The 20,660-nt window shown below is 32.5% G+C and overlaps 2 protein-coding genes and 1 pseudogene across 4 annotated transcripts; all 3 read left to right on the plus strand.

Moving 5' to 3' along the window:
• The first annotated feature begins 2,757 nt into the window (after positions 1-2,757).
• LOC149571824 (uncharacterized) lies at positions 2,758-3,488 on the plus strand. The gene is made up of 2 exons (XM_089809978.1): positions 2,758-3,119; positions 3,206-3,488. Exons 1-2 carry the CDS (start codon positions 2,808-2,810, stop codon positions 3,380-3,382), a joined length of 489 nt encoding a protein of 162 aa, XP_089666104.1. The 5' UTR covers positions 2,758-2,807; the 3' UTR covers positions 3,383-3,488.
• A 748-nt stretch (positions 3,489-4,236) lies between these two features.
• On the plus strand, positions 4,237-6,098 carry LOC149571825 (polygalacturonase-like; annotated as a pseudogene).
• An 11,399-nt stretch (positions 6,099-17,497) lies between these two features.
• Positions 17,498-19,598, plus strand: LOC149571826 (uncharacterized). 3 transcript variants are annotated; one of them, XR_016358750.1, is made up of 4 exons: positions 17,498-17,795; positions 17,882-18,118; positions 18,912-19,026; positions 19,332-19,598. XR_016358750.1 is itself a non-coding variant. In XM_089809988.1 (2 exons), the coding sequence occupies exons 1-2, from the start codon at positions 17,607-17,609 to the stop codon at positions 18,056-18,058; spliced, it is 366 nt and encodes a 121-aa protein (XP_089666114.1). In that variant the 5' UTR covers positions 17,498-17,606; the 3' UTR covers positions 18,059-18,164. The 3 variants fall into 3 exon arrangements, 1 of the variants encoding a protein (XP_089666114.1); XR_016358748.1 differs by having other exon boundaries at positions 18,912-19,598; XM_089809988.1 differs by lacking the exons at positions 18,912-19,026; positions 19,332-19,598 and having other exon boundaries at positions 17,882-18,164.
• Positions 19,599-20,660: the final 1,062 nt, after the last annotated feature.

Genomic DNA, 20,660 nt, shown 5'->3' on the forward strand with positions numbered 1-20,660 from the left:
TAAAAGATCCCCTAGAAATTTAATCAAAAATATAGTATAGATCACCAATTAAAACTTGCATTTTTCTCCCGATTGTATTGACAAGTTAGATCTACATTCTAGGTTCTATTTTTATACTTTGTAGTTCTTTGTTAGTTTATATCAATTTGGTATTTTCAAATTGTTAGTACCTCAAGTCTAAATTATTATTTATATTATATGTTTCCATAATTTTCATTTTTATTATCACCTATTTAGTGAAGAATCGTTACCTCATTCAACACTTTGAGTCTTCTCTTGAGCCTAGTAGGAGATGTTGCTTTAGAATGTACAGTGGTGAAAATGGAGGTGTCAATTTCCCTATTTACCTTATCTCCGTATTTCCCTATACTATACTAATTAAACTCAACTATGATAGAAAGTTTTTGTAAGAGGATATTTAGTGACCATTTATAAAGTTGATAAATAAAGTATATCAAGTAGTTCGAAAGACACTCATCACTTGAAAAAGAAGAAAAAAACAAGTCTAAGTTGGCTTCATACAATTAAAGATAGATTGTGTGAAGATTATTTGATGTGAAGTGAATTGTGAATCAAAATATTATGTAAAAATTAATTTGATGAGAAAAAGTTCTACCTTGTTCTTAAGACTTATGCACAATCATTAGATAAATGTGGCTAAAATCATATTACTATATGAAGAATCTTCCTTTTTATGTCCCGTCCTCTATGACCAAGCAAACTTTAGGATGAACCCCTATTAAATGAAAAAACTTTACAATTAATAGAAAAGTTTATGTATAAACACATAAATTTATTTTTCCATTATAAAATTGTATCTAATATTTGACAAATTATATAGACAATTAAAATGCAAATGATAGAAGAAATTGTAGTGAAGAAATTTTTCCTTTTATTATAATATAAATATGGTTTAAAAAGTTGGAAAACCAATTATTATACCTTCATGAGCATTTTACTCTCTTTCAATAGGGGATTATAGATCCTAAACAGATCAAATGGTTTATTTAAGAAATGTTGTTTTCAATGGTAATGTCTCACTATCCAAATTAGACACGATAAAATACTAGCAAAACCTATCTTATACAAAATGGCAGCAATTTTAGGCTATTGAAGTCATTGGGGGACCAGATGACATTAACATCACACATTAAGGGCTTCTTTGGTTGCAGGCATAAGAATGGAGAATTAGAATAGAAAATTAGAATGGGAATGGAAATAGGGAATGAAAATGGAAAGAGCAACCCCATTCTTGTTTGGTCTGCCTAGTATTTGATTGGGAATATGTTACTCCTTTGTTTCTTTGTACAAAATTAGAATTGGAATACAGTTACGTTTATATTTTAATATATTTTATTTATTTTAATATATTTTATTTACTTTAATATATTATTATATTTGGTTAATTATTTCAATTTATTTTAAAGAAAATATATAATTTTAATTATAAACACTTCTTTTCACACATGCTACTATACATTGGTACCAATTCCTATGCACAGTGCATTTCAATGCAATACAACAATGTGAACATATCATGGACATGAACCAATTAAATCTGCTTAGTTAGGACCCAATCAACACTCAAGACAATATACAATGTAAATTCCTCTTAGGAGCTTTTATAAAACTTTGAAGTGTACTCCTTAACTTAATGTGTGTGTGTGTGTGTGTGTGTGTGTGTGTGGTAGTTTTATAATTCTCTATGAGTTCTTTCTTATTATATAGAGAAAAATAATTATTAAAGATGATGATTATATAATTACTTCTTTGAAACCACACTTCATATAATATCTTTTCATTTCAAATCTATATAAGAAAAAATAATTCAATTCAGATCTATATAAGAAAAAAATTTAAAAATCTCAATTTGTATAAAAAATGTAGACGGTTGTCACCGTGAGCAGCAGCAGCAACAAAGATGCATTTAACATCTTTCCCATCATCTTGCAACTCAAAATCTTCATATATAATGTGTTTCTGTCATTGCTCAACCTTCCCACTCTGTCGCTACTCAATGAAATGGCCGACTACAATGGAGGAGTGAAACAACAGAAATTTGAGCGAGAGTTTATTTTGTGGACCCGACGAATTATATATTTTGCTATCTGCTGGGAAAGTGAGATTGGGAATGGGATTGGCCCATTCCAATTACAAGTTTTTTTAAGAATGGATAAAAGCTCATTTTGGGCTAAAATAGGAATATGAAATCCTATTCTCCAATTCCATTCCGTCCAACAAACAAAGAATTAGAAACATATTCTAATTTTCTAATCCTATTCACATCATATTCCACCAACCAAGCTCGTTTGGTTACTGGAATAGGAATAATAAATTAGGAATATATTTTCTATTTTTCATTTGGTGCTTCAATTGGAATAGGAAATAGGAATATGTATTCCCATTTTGATCCTAAACTGAGCTTATGTCCATTCCAAAAAAAAATCGTTATTGGAATAGCCATTCCTATTCCCAATACACATTCTTATTCCCAATTCCTATACCTGCAACCAAACCAACCAAGCACTTGTTAAATAGTTAAAATTATCTTTATCTTTTCCAAACTTAATACAAAGCACAGTCTACGCTTCTAGATAGGTCAACGTATGCCGTGTAATCTGATAACCAATTGCCCACCCGCGGGGAAATTGCAGCCTCCATTTTTTCGTTGCTTTCTTCGTTGCTAAGTAAACGCGGTCTCTGTTTCCCTCTTTAAATACCCACCACTTCCCTCAACTATTTTCTAATTCCACTCATTGAGGTACTCTTGCAATCTACAAAGGCTTCATTTCAGTAGACGAAAGAAGATGAGCCACCGTCACCGTCACGGTCACGGTCACGGTCACGGTCACCACCATGGGCAGAAAGAAGTCGGGGCTTATATTACAGCACCAGGGGCTTATTCTGTAGCGCCTCACTCTTCTTTCAATTCAAAGGAGGAAGAGGCAAAGAAGCACAAGCATCGTGAGCATATGGCCGAGATGGGAGCTCTGGCAGCGGGGGCTTATTCTGTAGCGCCTCACTCTTCTTTCAATGCAAAGGAGGAAGATGCAAAAAAGCACAAGCACCGTGAGCATATGGCCGAGATGGGAGCTCTGGCAGCGGGGGCTTTCGCCTTGGTAAGTCTATACTAGTAATTTTGTTATATTATATCTTAACAATAATGAAATGGTCGATGATTAATAATTGTATGAATGAATGGCAGTACGAGGGGCATGAGGCAAAAATGGATCCACAACACGCAGCGAGGCATAAAAAGGAGGCGGAAATAGCTGGGGCTGTGGCAGTTGGGGCGGCGGGCTACGCTGCGTATGAACATCACGAGGCCAACAAGTATAAACCTCACCATGCTCATCACCGCCATGGCCGCCATCATCACTGAATTCAATCAAACTGCAACACTAGTGCCGTTAATAATAAATTCTATGTCATCTACGTACTGGTGTGTAACAATCAAATTCTTTTTATCAACTTCTTGTTCCTCACAAGTTTGGATTGTTATGTTCATCTTCCCTATTCAATCGATTTGTGCTTTGTTTGCTCTCGTTAAAGTTGATATATATTATTTGTGGGTATAATTGTGAATGATATATAATAGAAGAATATATAAGTACAAGTTTTTGAAAAAACTCATGCTTTCGTTCTGAATAATCTCTATATAAAATTGGATATTATATGAGTGATGTGCAAAATTGGAGATTATATGATCTTCCCAATGGTGAGTAAAATTGGGTCTTTTCAGTGGTGGGTAAAATTGTACTCTTTTTGACGACTACTGATTCATGAGAAGCCTGTATTGTTATGTGCATCTTTTATGAGAAGCTTGTATTGTTACAATGCATCAAATAAGTCAAAGAAATTTGAGGATCAATTTGGTTTTGAAATTGTTGAATGAAAGTGTTGGAAAGAATTTGCAAGGAATAAGAAGAATAAGGGGGTAAAGAGAAATACCATTACAATTTTTTGTCCCTAAGAGTGTGCTAAATAACTTAACCATAAGCCTATAGTTGTGAGAAAAATCACAACATATATTTTGGAAAGTCCTAACATGAATCAAAGGACCACCCTACCATTATAACTCTCAAGATAAGGTATCTAAGTATGTTGCTCGATAGCAACATGAAGGATGTATAAGTAAAGGGGATTTTGTGGAAAAATATCTGGTCTAATAATAATAATAAAACTTGATATTTTATTTTGTGGAAAAATATCTGGTGCTATAAATTTGCTCACAGAATGGAGAATATGGTAGTAATTCAAGCAAAAACTGATGTTTTCCAATTTTTGTGTAGGTTGATGGAATTATTGTTGCACCCAAAGATCCCAACAGGTGGAAAAACTCATGTGTGGTTGTTGTTTGAGAATCTTTAGCAATTTAATTTGACAGGGAAGAGAATTATTGATGGTAAAGGAAATAATTGGTGGGGAAAACATAAAAATAGACCAACGGTTAGTAACCTATTACAATGGTAACCTATAAATAGTAACCATAGTAACCTATAAATGTATGAAAGAAAGAAAAAAAGAAAAAAGAAAAAAAGTCAAATATGATTCTTTTTCAAATTCACTTTCTTGAAATTTCCAAAAGAATTCATTATGTTTTCATTTTAATTTTGAAATTCAGTTAATGATACAATTTGTAGGGAGAATAATTGCATCCATTGATTAATGTCATATAATTAATTTGATCTGTCCACAGGCCATTCATTTCAATGATGTGAAAGGAAGTGCAGTGAGTGGGTTGAAGGTGACAAACAGCCCTAGATTTCACCTTATCTTGACAAGATGTGAGAGTGTGGAGATTGTGGGTGTTACAATTGAGGCACCAAAAAGAAGCCCAAACACTGATGGAATTGATACATCCTGATCTACAAACAATGACATAAGAGATACCATTATTGGAACAGGTAGATCAATGGGTCAAATATTAAATCATTTAAAGTTTCTTCTTTTTGAGTTTGTAAAGGTGAGTTGTTTGAAAAGATTTTTTTATACGACCCATCAATGTTAAACTTCTATAATTATAATATAAAACATTTCATGTTATAGATTGAATACCAAGCTGTTTTGAAATCAATTATACAAGAGACAGCTTTTTTATTCTTTAATATAATTTTATAAGATAGCAAAGAGTATTTGCCAAGAGATGTGTATAGATGAATTTGTGATGATATGGAAATGTAGGAAATGACTGCATGGCGATAGGTGATGGGTCTTCAAATATCAGGATCACTAATATCACATGCAGTCCTCACCATGGAATTAGGTCATTTAATTGCATCTCCTTTTTAAAAGTTAACAATAGTTTCATGCTTGAGTATTATCGATGTATTTGGTATGAGAAATTGTTTATATTAATTGTTTGTGTCATGTCCTGATTGTGTGCTGATGTCTTAAACATCACACACTAAGCTTTATTCCAAGACTAAAAGTGATAAATAGTCAAAGTTGACTTATTTTTATCAACCTTAATTTTCTCCTTACTGTGTGATGTTTAAGTCTTCGAAGAGGGAAAAGTAGAGCAGACGTCAATTCGATTTAGGTGAAGGGCGCCAAGCTAAAATCAACAACAAATGGATTGAGAAATTACAGTGAAAATGTTGAGGATAGATGAGATGCAGAATAAGAGTAAAGCACAAGCATAAAAAGAATGGTATTTTTATGAGATTTTATGAAATGCTCATTGACAAAGTCTCTATGATATTATATGACAGGGAGGTTCTGGAGTGGCAAGAAATATAATATATGAGAATGTAGAGATGGAAAATGTTAGAAACCCAATAATAATTGATCAGTTCTACTGCAACAAGGCTAAGAATAGGTCTGCTTGCAACTCTCGGGTAGAATAGTCAAATCATGTACTAAGCATAGTTTTGGCTTTAATCGATATAACTAATATTTGTTGTGTAGAAGACATCCTATTTCCTTTTGATGCAAGGTGGTTCTGGTTCTGCTATGAAAATATAAAGGGGACAGTAGCAACAAAGGATGGAATTACATTGAAGTGCAGTTAAGAGGGATCATGCATGGATATAAGAATGGATAATATAGAATTTGTATTAGCAGAGTCACGGGTGAAAGCCTTGTGTCATGTCTAACATGCACAGGGTACCATTCCTTTAGGTTGTTTGGGTAACCATATTTCCAAATGAAGTGTCTAAACTTCTCATATTTGATGATATTTAACAAGTTGAAACCTTCATGGAAAAATATGTACTTTAGGATAGTCAGTTAGTGTTAATAAATTCTCATATTTCTTTGCCAATTAAAATGCAAATATAAAAGCCCCTACAATTTATTTTTCTTGTAAAGTTTCATCTTTGAGTTCTACCATTTTCATGGTATATTTCAATTTCAAAATCAATTTATTTCTTGAGCTTATTAAATTATTAATTAATTTAAAATCATATTTTTTTATTGAAATCTTTTATTTGTTCAAAAATTAATAAAATTATCTTTAAATTGTAGCATAAAGCAATTATTTATTTTGAAAATTTGTCTTACTTGAATGATCAATCAAACTTTGTGAATGAGAAACATTATTGAAATACAAGATGTTTAGTGGCTAGTAAGATCAATGGTAGTCAATATAAAGATAAGAAACTTGGGTCAATATAAAGTGTTGGAAACTTAATTATTATTTTTTCATTGATGTCAAATCTCTTGATGAGACATATTGTTACCTAATCGAAATGACATATCTATTTGATTGATGAAGAGGATTTGAGAAGTTTCTCATAACAATAGTACCCAGAGGAAAGGTTGAGTTATGAAAAGAAAGATGCAATGGACATTTGATTGGATAGGCTTTGATAAAGTAAAGTGATTGTTTATGTCAAGAAAGCTAAGCCAAAGCAAAGTGATTGCTTATGTCAAGGATTCTTAGCCAAGCTGAGCAAAAGTATAAAATATAGTTAGTGTCGAGTAATGCTAGTGTCAACCCAGCTATAGTTAGTGCCAAGAAAATCTAGTGTTGATCGAGCATTAGCATCGACTAAGAAAGACAATTGACGACAAGCCAGAAAGATTTACATCAACCAAGTATTTTAGTGATGACTAAGTGCTAGACTTTAGAGATTGTTGAGTGATAGTATAAGAATGAATTTAAGGAAATCGTGAGATCAAGCTAACTTAGTTGGTTTCTTGGGAGATGTAAATTGAGTTGAAGATAAGATTGATGAGTTGGATCATTAAATTCAAGCCAAAGATTAGGTAAAGACCATAGATGAATTCTAGGTAATTTTCTAAAAGAATATGAAGAAGATGGACAGATATAATGAATCGAATTTAACTTGATTGTAAACCCTAAGATTTACGGTCGATGTAGAAAGTGCTAAATCACAAAATGCATATTTTAAGAGATACAAAGCCGAACAATCAGCATGTGCATGTGCATGTGCAGTGCATATGAATGTGTATGTGCAAAGCTTGTATGTAAAGAGAGACATACAAAGAAAGGTTGATCAGAAACACACAAAAGTGTGAGTGAATGCGAAGCTAGAGGAGAAAACAAGTGAGTTGTAATCACACAGATCAAAACCTACTTTTTTTTCTAGTCATTATAAACAATTCGTATTAAAATCCTTTTAACAGAGGTTGACCTAATAGTCATTTGAAGACTTAACAATCTGTATAAATTCTTTAACTAGGTGACATTATAAATGGAATGATCAAAGTCCTCTTACAAAGCCACTCCTAACTGGGTGAATAAATCCTCTAACTAAGTCACATTTAACAATGTGTTTTGTAACCTCTTATAGGGTTAGCTCCTAACAAAGCTCACTTCAAAAGAGTGAAAAAGAATGACATGTTGTTGGTGGTTTTTTGCCAAATTGGGTTTCCACGTAAAATCCTAGTATAAAAATCATGATGAATGCTTTATGTATGTTTACATTTGATAATGTTTTCCTTATGCAATGCAAGTTATATTTATGATAGCTTTACAATATAGACTAAGCAAAAAAAGGATAAACAGAATGGTGAAGTGTTTATTATTTAATTGATAAAGTGATACATATTGACCTTGAGTAATTGATTCACCCCCCCACCCCACTCTTAGTTATTTTAAACATTTATAATAATTGGTATCAGAGCTCAGTGCTTATAGAAAAAATTTTGAAGGTACTTAAAGCTAAAGATCATTACTAATAAGAGAGTTGTACCCAAGCTGAACAAGGAGAACTTTTCTGCATGGTAAACCTTGATGAAGTTGCACATGTATAGTATCATTGATGTTGTTGTCAATTTTTTGGACAACGAATATGTAAAGGTAACAACTACTCCTCTAGCTGTTGAACAACTAAAATAGAAGCTAAAACACAACTAAGCAATGTTGGATATTGCCTCATCCCTAAGCTATGCCGACTTTGATGACCTAAAAGACTATGATAGCGCAAATAAGATGTGGGACAAATTGAACACCATATATGGAGGTGATGAAAATTTTCTAAGAGAGAAATCAAAAAACTTGAGAGGTAAATTTGATGACATGAGAATAATGGAAGGTGAGAACATAGTACAATACTACACAAGAGTTAAAGAGGTTATTAATGCTATTCGAGGTGATAATGGAGAAACCAAAGATGAAACAATGATAAGTATGGTATTGAGGACTCTACTCCATATCTATTCCATTAGAGTCTCTGTAATCCAAGAATTGAGATGCATACTAGGTAACAATTTGACCTTAGAAGGTGTAATTGGTAGACTTACTGGTTTTGAGATGTCTAACTTTGATAACTACACAATTGCTACTTTTGAATCTTCTTTTAAGTCTCAACTAGCTCTTGGTAAGAAGAAATGAAAAGATGTGAAGAGTGAAAGTGGTAGTTTTGATCATGATATTTATGAACTTGATGTCCTCATTGCAAAAAGGTTTGGAAGAGGAAAAGGTAAATACAAAGGTAAATTACTTATCAATTTTTTTTCATGCAACAAAGTTGGTCATATTGTTGCTAGATGCCCTAATAGAGATGATAAGGATGAAAGGAAGGAAAGCAAGTACAAAGTCCAAGAAGAGATGACAAAGAATAAAAGAGAAGCAAGGATGAAAAAGGTAAGAAATCTTGTTATGTTTTTGAAGAAAGGACCGATAATGAGTTTGAGAGTAATGATGATGAAGTTGTCTATTTTTCTATGAAAGAAGATTTTGATGAAGATCAGAAAAGTACATTAATTTATTATGTGAACAAAAGTGATAAGTGGATAATTGATAGTGGATGTTCGAATCATATGACTGGTGATAAAGATAATTTTGAAGATATTGGTCCATATAATGATGGATGTGTTAAATTTGGTAATGATATCCCATGTGTTATAAAAGGTAAAGGTACTATTCAACTGACAGACAAGGTAACATGTGACAATGTTTACTGGGTCAAAGGACTTAACTACAATTTGTTGAGTGTCTCATAGCTGAACATATTAGGTGTCAAAGTTGAATTTCACAATAGAAAGGCCAAGATACATGATGGTAATGGTAAGCTAATTGGAACTAGTGAGTAGATAACTATTCTATTTAGACCTATCAAATGAGACATATTTATTTACACAATAAGAAGATGTTTGGTTATGGTACAAAAGATTATGTTATGTGAACTTTGATAATTTGGTGAATATAAGTAAGATGAAGAAAGTAAGAGGGTTTCCCAAACTAGAGAAGTCTGACAATGATATGTGTAAATAGTGTCAATTGGGAAAGATGACAAAAAAGTCTAGTTTTAAGAGCAAAACATATAAACTGCTAATGATATTTTTGAATTGGTTCAAACTAACCTTTGTGGACCCCTTGGTGTTAAAAGTTACTATTGAGATCATTTTTCATTTTATTTGTGGATGACTACTCTAGAATTATGACTGTGATGTTTCTTAAAGCTAAATGTAATGTCTTTCAGTTATTTAAGTGGCATTTAGCTAGAGTTGAAAAAGAAATAAGGAAGAGTCTGAAGTGTTTGAGATTTAACAAAGGTGGTTAATTTATTTCACATGAGTTCAATACATTCTGCAATGATAGAGGAATCAAAAGACGGATGTCAGCACTAAGAACCCCTCCTCAAAATGAAATAGTTGAAAGAAGAAACAAATCAATAATGGATTGTGCAAGAACATTAATGATGGAGAAGAATGTATCATAGAAATATTCGAGAGAAGCAGTTAGTACTACTATTTATACCCTGAATAGAGTACAAGTCAAGAAAGGTACAAATGCTATGCCTTTTGAACTATGGTATTAGAGCTTTGTCACAGGTTCGAATCTCCTCAGGTAATGCTAAGGGGGGGATTGTTGGACTAACCACCAATGTTCCCCTTGGGGATTCATGACATGGCTTAACCGTCTCCTATGTTCTATAAGTCTAGTGGTTGTATCGGGCATTCACAGGTCAATCTATTGGTGCAATGACAACTCTATCTTATAACACCTAAGTTATTCCACTAAAATAAAAGCTTATACATGTTTAAATTCTAACACTAACATAGTTGTCGAAAGTGAAAATATGAGAGTATGAGTTTACAGAAAGAGGTGACACTTCACGTAATGAAGAACCTGAAGACTGTAGTACATTCATCTATGTAGATGATTGATGCTCCCAACACTCAAAGTGAACAAACAAGTCAAGCTCCAAGTTCCCATCAGAGAGGAAATGATGGAATACAAATGCAAGTTGCCAAGCAGTAGACAGTGGGTGTCAAGCAATAGACTGAAGATACTCAGTCACAGACAGGCAATGTCGACCATCAAATAGAAAATATTGAGCATGTAGAACTTGAACCTAAACCAAAGAAAGGAAGAGCAAATGAACTTGATATTAATTTTCATGATGAACCTGTAGAAGATCAAAGAAGGAAACTACCTATGCTAGAAAAACATGTAAACTGAAGACATCATAAACCTGAACAAATCATTAGTGATGTTAAAATAAATGTTATGACAAGAAAAAGACTCAAAGATAACACATGCTTGCTTTGTGAGTTTGTGCCCAAGTCAATAAAGGATGATTTAGACAATGAAGATTGGATCCAGGCAATGAACAAAGAAATTGATCAAATTGAGAAGAACAATACTTCGACCTTAGTGCCAAGACCTAAAGACAAAAATATAATTGGGACAAAGTGGGTTTTCAGAAACAAATTCAATGAGAATGGAGAAGTAAGAAGAAACAACACAAGACTAGTATGCAAGGGTTATGCTCAAGAAAGAGTTGATTATGGAGAAAATTTTGCTCCAATGGCAAGACTTGAAGGGGTTGAAACTCTTCTTGCATACTTAGCCTACAAAAATTTTAAGGTATGTCAAATGGATGTCAAAACCGCATTTTTAAATGGTATACTAGAGGAAGAAGTATACATTGAATATTTTGAAGGATTTGTAGATCCAAACAAGAAGAACATGGTATGTAAATTGAAAAAATCCCTCTACAGATTGAGGCAAGCCCCAAGAGCATGGTATGGAATATTACATAACTATTTGGTGAAGATTGGTTTTGAAAGGATAAATGATAACAGTAACCTATATTTGAAAAATGGTAAGAACAATGAAGTATTGTTATCTAAAATATTTGTTGATGATATTATATCTGGAGGTAGAGAAGATTTATGCAAATCATTTGTTGATGAAATGGAGAAGGAATTTGAAATGTCTATGTTTGGTGAAATCAATTTTTTGATGGACTACAAGTGTGTCAAATGAAGTTTGGTATTTTCATTACACAATCCAAATATATCAAGGAGATACCAAAGACTTTTGGTATGGAAGATTCTAGGCTAGTGAGTACACCTATGTCTACTAGACATAAGCCATCTAAGACTGATGATTAGATTCTAATGTGAACCAAACCCTATACATATCCATGATTCAAAAATTACAATATGTTGTTCACAACATACCAGATATTGCTTTGGTAGTTGGGATAGTTGCAAGATTTTCAAAAAATACTAAATAGAATCACATGATTACAATGAAAATGATAATGAGATATTTCAAAGGTACATAAGACTATGGATTGTATTACAAAACAAATGATAAGTTTGAACTAAGGATGTTTACTGACTCAGATTGGGTAGGAAATATTGATGAGAAAAAAAAAATAGGGAATGTGCATTCTTTCTAGGAAAGAGATTGGTGTCATGGACAAGCAAGAATTAGAATTGTATTTCCCAATATATAGCTGAAGCCGAGTATGTGGGAGTTGCAATGAACTGTTCAAATATTATGTGGATCAAATGGTTACTAAAAGGTATGAAAGAAGAAATTATAGATCCAATGGTTATCTATTGTGATAAAACAAGTGCTATCAACATTTCAAAGATTCCAATGATGCACACTAAGACAAAGCACATTGCTATCAAGTATTACTACTTGAGGGAATTAGTTCAAGACAAAGAAGTGAAGTTAGAATATGTGAATACCAAGGAACAAATTGCTGACATATTCACAAAACCCTTACCTAAAAATGCTCATAAATATCTTAAAAGTAAACTATGGGTGATTCCCCTAATCAAAGCTACTTAAGCAGGCCATGTGCATTGCATCACATATACTAATCAGACTATCCTACCCAGTGATGCAAGATAACTCTACTTTGGGAAGTGCCTAAGGTAGATAATTCAATGTAGCATAATTGATCAGTCATAGATAGATGAAAAATATTGGTGAGATATGCTAAATCTACATAATTCAAAAGTATGAAGACTTTGAAGCTAAGATAGCTACATGTATTTGGCATTAAAGAGGTAGAGATTACTTAAGAGGGAGAACTTCAAAATTTTATAGAAGGAGAGATTACAGAAAGAGGGAGAAATTACTCCTAAGAGAGATTCAGAGAGAGAAATTCATAAAAGAAGAATAAGACTATCAGTAATAAAAGCATTTAGATTGTATGGTAACCAAGCTATTACTAGTATTCAGATGTTTGAGATGTTGCCATCAATGTCAAAGATGGAGATTGTTGGAAACTTACAATTGGAATAATTATTGTTTTGTCATTGATTTCAAATCTGTTGATCAGACATATTACTACCTAATCTATATATCATATTTATTTGATTTATAGAGAGGATTTGAGAAGTTGCTCATAACAATAGCACCTAGAGGAAAGATTGAGTTATGAAAAGGAAGTTACAATGGACATTTGATTAGATAGAGTTTGATAAAGCAAAGTGATTGTTCATTTCAAGAAAGCTAAGCCAAGCAAAGAAGAATTATAAAATATAATTAGTGCTAAGTAATGCTAGTGTCAACCGAGCTACAATTAGTACCGAGCAAATCTAGTGTTGACCAAGCATTAGCATCAACATGAGCATGACAATTGATGTTGAGCTAGAATGCTTTACAACAATAGAGTATTTCAGTTATGACAAAGTGGCATACTTTAGAGATTGTTGAGTGATAGTATAAGAATGAATTCAAGGAAATTGTGAGATCAAGTCAACTTAGTTGATTTCTTGGGAGATGTAAACTACATTGAATATAAGATTGATGAATTGGACCATTAAATTCAAGGCAAGGATTAGGTAAAGACCTAATAGAAGAACTCTAGATAATTTTATAGAAGAAGATCAACAAGATGGATATATATAGTGAATCGAGTTGAACCTGATCGTAAACACTAAGATCTACACTAGATGTAGAAAATGATAAAGCATAAATTGCCTATTTCAAGAGATACAAACCCAAAAAATCAATGTGTGCATGTTGATGTGTGTGATGTGTATGAGTGTGTATGTGTGAAGCTTGTATGTGAAGAGAGACATACATAGTAAGGTTGATTAGAAATGCACAAGAGTGTGAGTGAATGTGAAGCTAAAGGAGAAATCTTGTAGATATGATGTTGTTATTAATAAGTACATAAGAGAAGAAGGTTTAAGTGTTGATGATAAAAATGGAGTGATTTCTTTAAGGGTGTCCAAGAAAATCAAGATTAGAAATGTCAATTGAAGGCTTATTAGTAAACCAACACAAGGACTAAACATAGATCTAAATCTAAAAAAGTGAGTTCTAGTCACACAAATCAAAACATATTGTTTACTTTCAAGTCATTGTAAATAGTTTGTATTGAAATCCTTTTAACAAAGGTTGACCTAACAGTCATTTGAAGACTTAATATTCTGTGTAAATCCTTTAACTAGGTAACATTCTAAATGGAATGATCAAAGTCCTCTTACAAGGCCACTGCTACAAGGTGAGTAAATCCTCTAACCAGGTCAGATGTAATAATGTGTTTTGTAACCTTTAACAGTGTTGGCTCCTAATAGAGCTCACTTCGAAAGAGTGACATGTTGCTAGTAGTTTTTCCCAAATTAGGTTTCAACATAAAATCCTAGTGTCAAAATTGTGATGAATGCTTTATGTATCTTTACATTTGATAATTCTTTTGTTATGCAATGCAAGTTATGTTTATGAAAGATTTACAGTATAGATCGAGCAACAACATGATAAGCATAATAGTGAAGTATTTATTGTTTAATTATTCAAGTGGTACATATTGACCTTGAGTAACTGATATAAACATTTCTAAACATTTCTAATATAAAGATGTTTATATTTCTTGATTTCTTATTACTTTAACCTTTTTTCAATATTGCATGGATGTGTGCACCAAGATGGTGAGCAAAAATATGGCTAGTAGACTAAACAATAAAAAATGCATTATGACTACTTTAACATCCCAAACCTCTTTAAACAACCTTTCCCCCCATTTTTGTGTGTATGTGAACAAGTTATAGAGTTGTCAAATAAAATATAGAAAGATAAAGAAATAGTTCAAAAATATAGTATAGATCACCAATTATAACTTGCATTTTTCTCCCGATTGTAGTGACAAGTTAGATCTACATTCTAGGTTCTATTTTTATACTTTGTAGTTCTTTGTTAGTTTATATCAATTTGGTATTTTCAAATTATTAGTACCTCAAGTCTAAATTATTATTTATATTATATGTTTCCATAATTTTCATTTTTATTATCACCTATTTAGTGAAGGATCGTTACCTCATTCAACACTTTGAGTCTTCTCTTGAGCCTAGTAGGAGATGTTGCTTTAGAATGTACAATGGTGAAAATGGAGGTGTCAATTTCCCTATTTACCTTATCTCCATATTTCCCTAGACTATACTAATTAAACTCAACTATGATAGAAGGTTTTTGTAAGAGGATATTTAGTGACCATTTATAAAGTTGATAAATAAAGTATATCAAGTAGTTTGAAAGACACTAATCACTTGAAAACGAAGGAAAAAACAAGTCTAAGTTGGCTTCATACAATTAAAGATAGATTGTGTGAAGATTCTTTGATGTGAAGTGAATTGTGAATCAAAATATTATGTAAAAATTAATTTGATGAGAAAAAGTTCTACCTTGTTCTTAAGACTTATGCACAATCATTAGATAAATGTGGCTAAAATCATATTATTATATGAAGAATCTTCCTTTCTATGTCTCTTCCTGTATGACCAAGCAAACTTTAGGATAAACCCCTATTAAATGAAAAAAATTTACAATTAATAGTAAATTTTATGTATAAACACATAAATTTATTTTTCGTTATAAAATTGTATCTAATATTTGACAAATTATATAGACAAATAAAATGCAAATGATAGAAGAAATTGTAGTGAAGAAATTTTTCCTTTTATTATAATATAAATATGGTTTTAAAAGTTGGAAAACCAATTATTATACCTTTGTGAGCATTTTACTCTCATTCAATACGGGATTATAGATCCTAAACAGATCAAACGGTTTATTTAAGAAATTTTGGTTTCAATGGTAATGTCTCACCGTCCAAATTAGACATGATAAAATACTAGCAAAACCTATCTTATACAAAATGGCAGCAATTTTAGGCTATTGAAGTCGATGGGGGACCAGATGACATAAACATCACACATTAAGGGCTTGTTTGGTTGCAGGCATAGGAATGGAGAATTAGAATGGAAAATTGGAATGGGAAAGGAAATAGGGAATGAGAATGGAAAGAGCAACCCCATTCTTGTTTGGTTCGCCTGGTATTTGATTGGGAATATGTTACTCCTTTGTTTGTTTGTACAAAATTGGAATTGGAATACAGTGACATTTATATTTTAATATATTTTATATATTTTAATATATTATTATATTTGGTTAATTATTTCAATTTATTGTAAAGATAATATATTTTTTTATTATAAACAGTTCTTTTCACACATGCTACTATACATTGGTACCAATTCCTATGCATAGTGCATTTCAATGCAATACAACAATGTGAACATATCATGGACAGGAACCAATTAAATATGCTTAGTTAGGAGCCAATCAACACTCAAGACAATATACAATGTAAATTCCTCTTAGGAGCTTTTATAAAACTTTGAAGTGTACTCCTTAACTTAATGTGTGTGTGTGTGTGTGTGTGTGTGGTAGTTTTATAATTCTCTATGAGTTCTTTTTTTATTATATAGAGAAAAATAATTAGTAAAAATGATGATTATATAATTACTTCTCTGAAACCACACTTCATATAATATCTTTTCATTTCAGATCTATATAAGAAAAAATAATTCAATTTAGATCTATATAAGAAAAAAATTTAAAAATCTCAATTTGTATCAAAAATGTAGACGGTTGTCACTGTGAGCAGCAATAGCAACAAAGATGCATTTAACGTCTTTTCCATCATCTTGCAACTCAAAATCTTCATATATGATGTGTTTTTGTCATTGCTCAACCTTCCCACTCTATTGCTACGCAATGAAATGGCGGACTGTAATGGCGGAGTGAAACGACGGAAGCATGAGCGAGAGTTTATTTTGCGGACCCAACGAATTATATATTTTGCCATCTGTTGGGAAAGTGAGAATGGGAATGGGATTGGCCCATTCCAATTACAAGTTTTTTTAAGAATGGATAAAAGCTCATTTTGGGCTAAAATAGGAATTTGAAATCCTATTCTCCAATCCCATTCCGTGCAACAAACAAAGAATTAGAAACATATTCTAATTTTCTAATCCTATTCACATCGTATTCCACCAACCAAGCTTGTTTGGTTACTGGAATAGGAATAATAAATTAGGAATATATTTTCTATTTTTGGTTTGGTGCTTCAATTGGAACAGGAAATAGGAATATGTATTCTCATTTCGCTCCTAAAATGAGCTTATGTCCATTCCAAAAAATAATCGTTATTGGAATAGCCATTCCTATTCCCAATACACATTCTTATTCCCAATTCCGATACCTGCAACCAAACCTACCAAGCACTTGTTAAATAGTTAAAATTATCTTATCTTTTCCAAACTTAATACAAAGCACAGTCTACGCTTCTAGATAGGTCAACGTATGCCGTGTAATCTGATAACCAATTGCCCACCCACGGGGAAATTGCAGCCTCCATTTTTTAACCGCGCCAGTGACACGGCACCGTTTTCATCGTTGATTTCTTCGTTGCTAAGTAAACGCGGTCTCTGTTTCCCTCTTTAAATACCCCCCACTTCCCTCAACTCTTTTCTATCACATAATTCTTTGAACCCAATTCCACTCATTGAAGAAATCCCCTTATCCTAATCCATTCACTAGGCTTTTGAGGTACTCTTGCAATCTACAAGGGCTTCATTTCAGTAGACGAAAGAAGATGAGCCACCATCACCGTCAAGGTCACCACCATGGGCAGAAAGAAGTCGGGGCTTATATTACAGCACCAGGGGCTTATTCTGTAGCGCCTCACTCTTCTTTCAATTCAAAGGAGGAAGAGGCAAAGAAGCACAAGCATCGTGAGCATATGGCCGAGATGGGAGCTCTGGCAGCGGGGGCTTTCGGCTTGGTAAGTCTATACTAGTAATTTTGTTATATTATATCTTAACAATAATGAAATGGTCGATGATTAATAATTGTATGAATGAATGGCAGTACGAGGGGCATGAGGCAAAAATGGATCCACAACACGCAGCGAGGCATAAAAAGGAGGCGGAAATAGCTGGGGCTGTGGCAGTTGGGGCGGCGGGCTACGCTGCGTATGAACATCACGAGGCCAACAAGTATAAACCTCACCATGCTCATCACCGCCATGGCCGCCATCATCACTGAATTCAATCAAACTGCAACACTAGTGCCGTTAATAATAAATTCTATGTCATCTACGTACTGGTGTGTAACAATCAAATTCTTTTTATCAACTTCTTGTTCCTCACAAGTTTGGATTGTTATGGTCATCTTCCCTATTCAATCGATTTGTGGTTTGTTTGCTCTCGTTAAAGTTGATATATATTATTTGTGGGTATAATTGTGAATGATATATAATAGAAGAATATATAAGTACAAGTTTTTGAAAAAACTCATGCTTTCATTCTGAATAATCTCTATATAAAATTGGATATTATATGATCTTCCCAGTGGTGAGTAAAATTGGATCTTTCCAGTGGTGGGTAAAATTGTACTCTTTTGACGACTACTGATTCATGAGAAGCCTGTATTGTTATGTGCATCTTTTATGAGAAGCTTGTATTGTTAAAATGCATCAAATAAGTCAAAGAAATTTGAGGATCAATTTGGTTTTGAAATTGTTGAATGAAAGTGTTGGGAAGAATTTGAAAGGAATAAGAAGAATAAGGGGTAAAGAGAAATACCATTACAAATTTTTTCCCCTAAGAGTGTGCTAAATAACTTAACCATAAGCCTATAGTTGTGAGAAAAATCACTGCATATAGTTTGGAAAGTCCTAACATGAATCAAAGACAAGGTATCTAAGTATGTTGCTCGATAACAACATTAAGGATGTATAAGTAAAGGGGATTTTGTGGAAAAATATCTGGTCTAATAATAATAATAAAACTTGATGTTTTATTTTGTGGAAAAATATCTGGGGCTGTAAATTTGCTCACAGAATGGAGAATATGGCAATAATTCAAGCAAAAACTGATATTTTCCAATTTTTGTGTAGGTTGATGGAATTATTGTTGCACCCGAAGATCCCAACAGGTGGAAAAACTCATATGTGTGGTTGTTGTTTGAGAATCTTCAGCAATTTAATTTGACAGGGAAGGCAATTATTGACGGTAAAGGAAATAATTGGTGGGGAAAACATAAAAATAGACCAACAGTTAGTAACCTATTACAATGGTAACCTATAAATAGTAACCATAGAGAATATTTATTAAGGTGAATGTATGAAAGAAAGAAAAAAAATGAAAAAAGAAAAAAAGTCAAATATGATTCTTTTTCAGATTCACTTTCTTGAAATTTTCAAAAGAATTCATTATGTTTTCATTTTAATTTTGAAATTCAGTTAATGATACAATTTGTAGGGAAAATAACTACATCCGTTGATTAATGTCATATAATTAATTTGATTTGTCCACAGGTCATTCATTTCAATGATGTGAAAGGAAGTGCAGTGAGTGGATTGAAGGTGACAAACAGCCCTAGATTTCACCTTACCTTGACAGGATGTGAGAGTGTGGAGATTGTGGGTATTACAATTGAGGCACCAAAAAGAAGCCCAAACACTGATGGAATTGAAAACATCCCGATCCACAAACATTGACATAAGAGATACCATTATTGGAATAGGTAGATCAATGGGTCAAATATTAAATCATTTAAAGTTTCTTCTTTTTGAGTTTGTAAAGGTGAGTTGTTTGAAAAGATTTTTTTATACAACCCATCAATGTTAAACTTTTATAATTATAATATTTAAAACATTTCATTTTATAGATTGAATACCAAGCTATTTTGAAATCAATTATACAAGAGACGACTTTTTTTATTCTTTAATATAATCTTATAAGATAGCAAAGAGTATTTGCCAAGAGATGTGTATAGATGAATTTGTGATGATATAGAAATGTAGGAGATGACTGCATGGCGATAGGTGATGGGTCTTCAAATATCAGGATCACTGATATCACATACAGTCCTCGCCATGGAATTAGGTCATTTAATTGCATCTCCTTTTTAAAAGTTAATAGTAGTTTCATGCTTGAGTATTATTAATGTATTTCGTATGAGAAATTGTTTATATTAATTGTTTGTGTCATGTTCTGATTGTGTGCTGATGGCTTAAACATCTCACACTAAGCTTTATTCCAAGACTAAAAGTGTTAAATAATCAAAGTTGACTTATTTTTATCAACCTTAATTTTCTCCTTAGTGTGTTTTGTTTAAGTCTTGGAAGAGAAAAAAGCAGAGCAGATGTCCATTCAATTCAGGTGAAGAGCGCCAAGCTAAAATCAACAAAGAATGGATTGAGAATCAAAACATGGCTGGTATCATTATTTTGAAAAAAATTACAATGAAAATGCTAAGGATAAATGAGATGCAGAATTAGAGTAAAGCACAAGCATAAAAAGAATGGTATTTTTATGAGATTTTATGAAATGTTCATTGACAAAATCTCTATGATATAATATGACAGGGAGCTTCTGGAGTGGAAAGCGATACAATATATGAGAATGTAGAGATGGAAAATGTGAGAAACCCAATAATAATTGATCTGTTCTACTACAACAAGTTTTAGAATAGGTCTGCTCGCAACTCTCGAGTAGAATAGTCAAATCATGTACTAAGCATAGTTTTGGCTTTAATCGATATAACTAATATTTGTTATGGAGAAGACATCCTATTTCCTTCTGATGCAAGGTGGTTCTGGTTTTGCTATGAAAATATAAAGGGGACATTAGCAACAAAGGAT

The sequence above is a fragment of the Cupressus sempervirens genome, chromosome 2 (assembly GCF_028749045.1).
Source record: "Cupressus sempervirens isolate cs-2001-9-10 chromosome 2, ASM2874904v1, whole genome shotgun sequence".
In the NCBI taxonomy this organism is placed as follows: domain Eukaryota; kingdom Viridiplantae; phylum Streptophyta; class Pinopsida; order Cupressales; family Cupressaceae; genus Cupressus; species Cupressus sempervirens.

Coding starts and splice junctions, on each gene's coding strand:
- LOC149571826 (XM_089809988.1), top strand. CDS start 17,607: ATGAGCCACCATCACCGTCAAGGTCACCACCATGGGCAGAAAGAAGTC. Junction 17,796..17,881: donor CAGCGGGGGCTTTCGGCTTG/GTAAGTCTATAC, acceptor AATGAATGGCAG/TACGAGGGGCATGAGGCAAA.
- LOC149571824 (XM_089809978.1), top strand. CDS start 2,808: ATGAGCCACCGTCACCGTCACGGTCACGGTCACGGTCACGGTCACCAC. Junction 3,120..3,205: donor CAGCGGGGGCTTTCGCCTTG/GTAAGTCTATAC, acceptor AATGAATGGCAG/TACGAGGGGCATGAGGCAAA.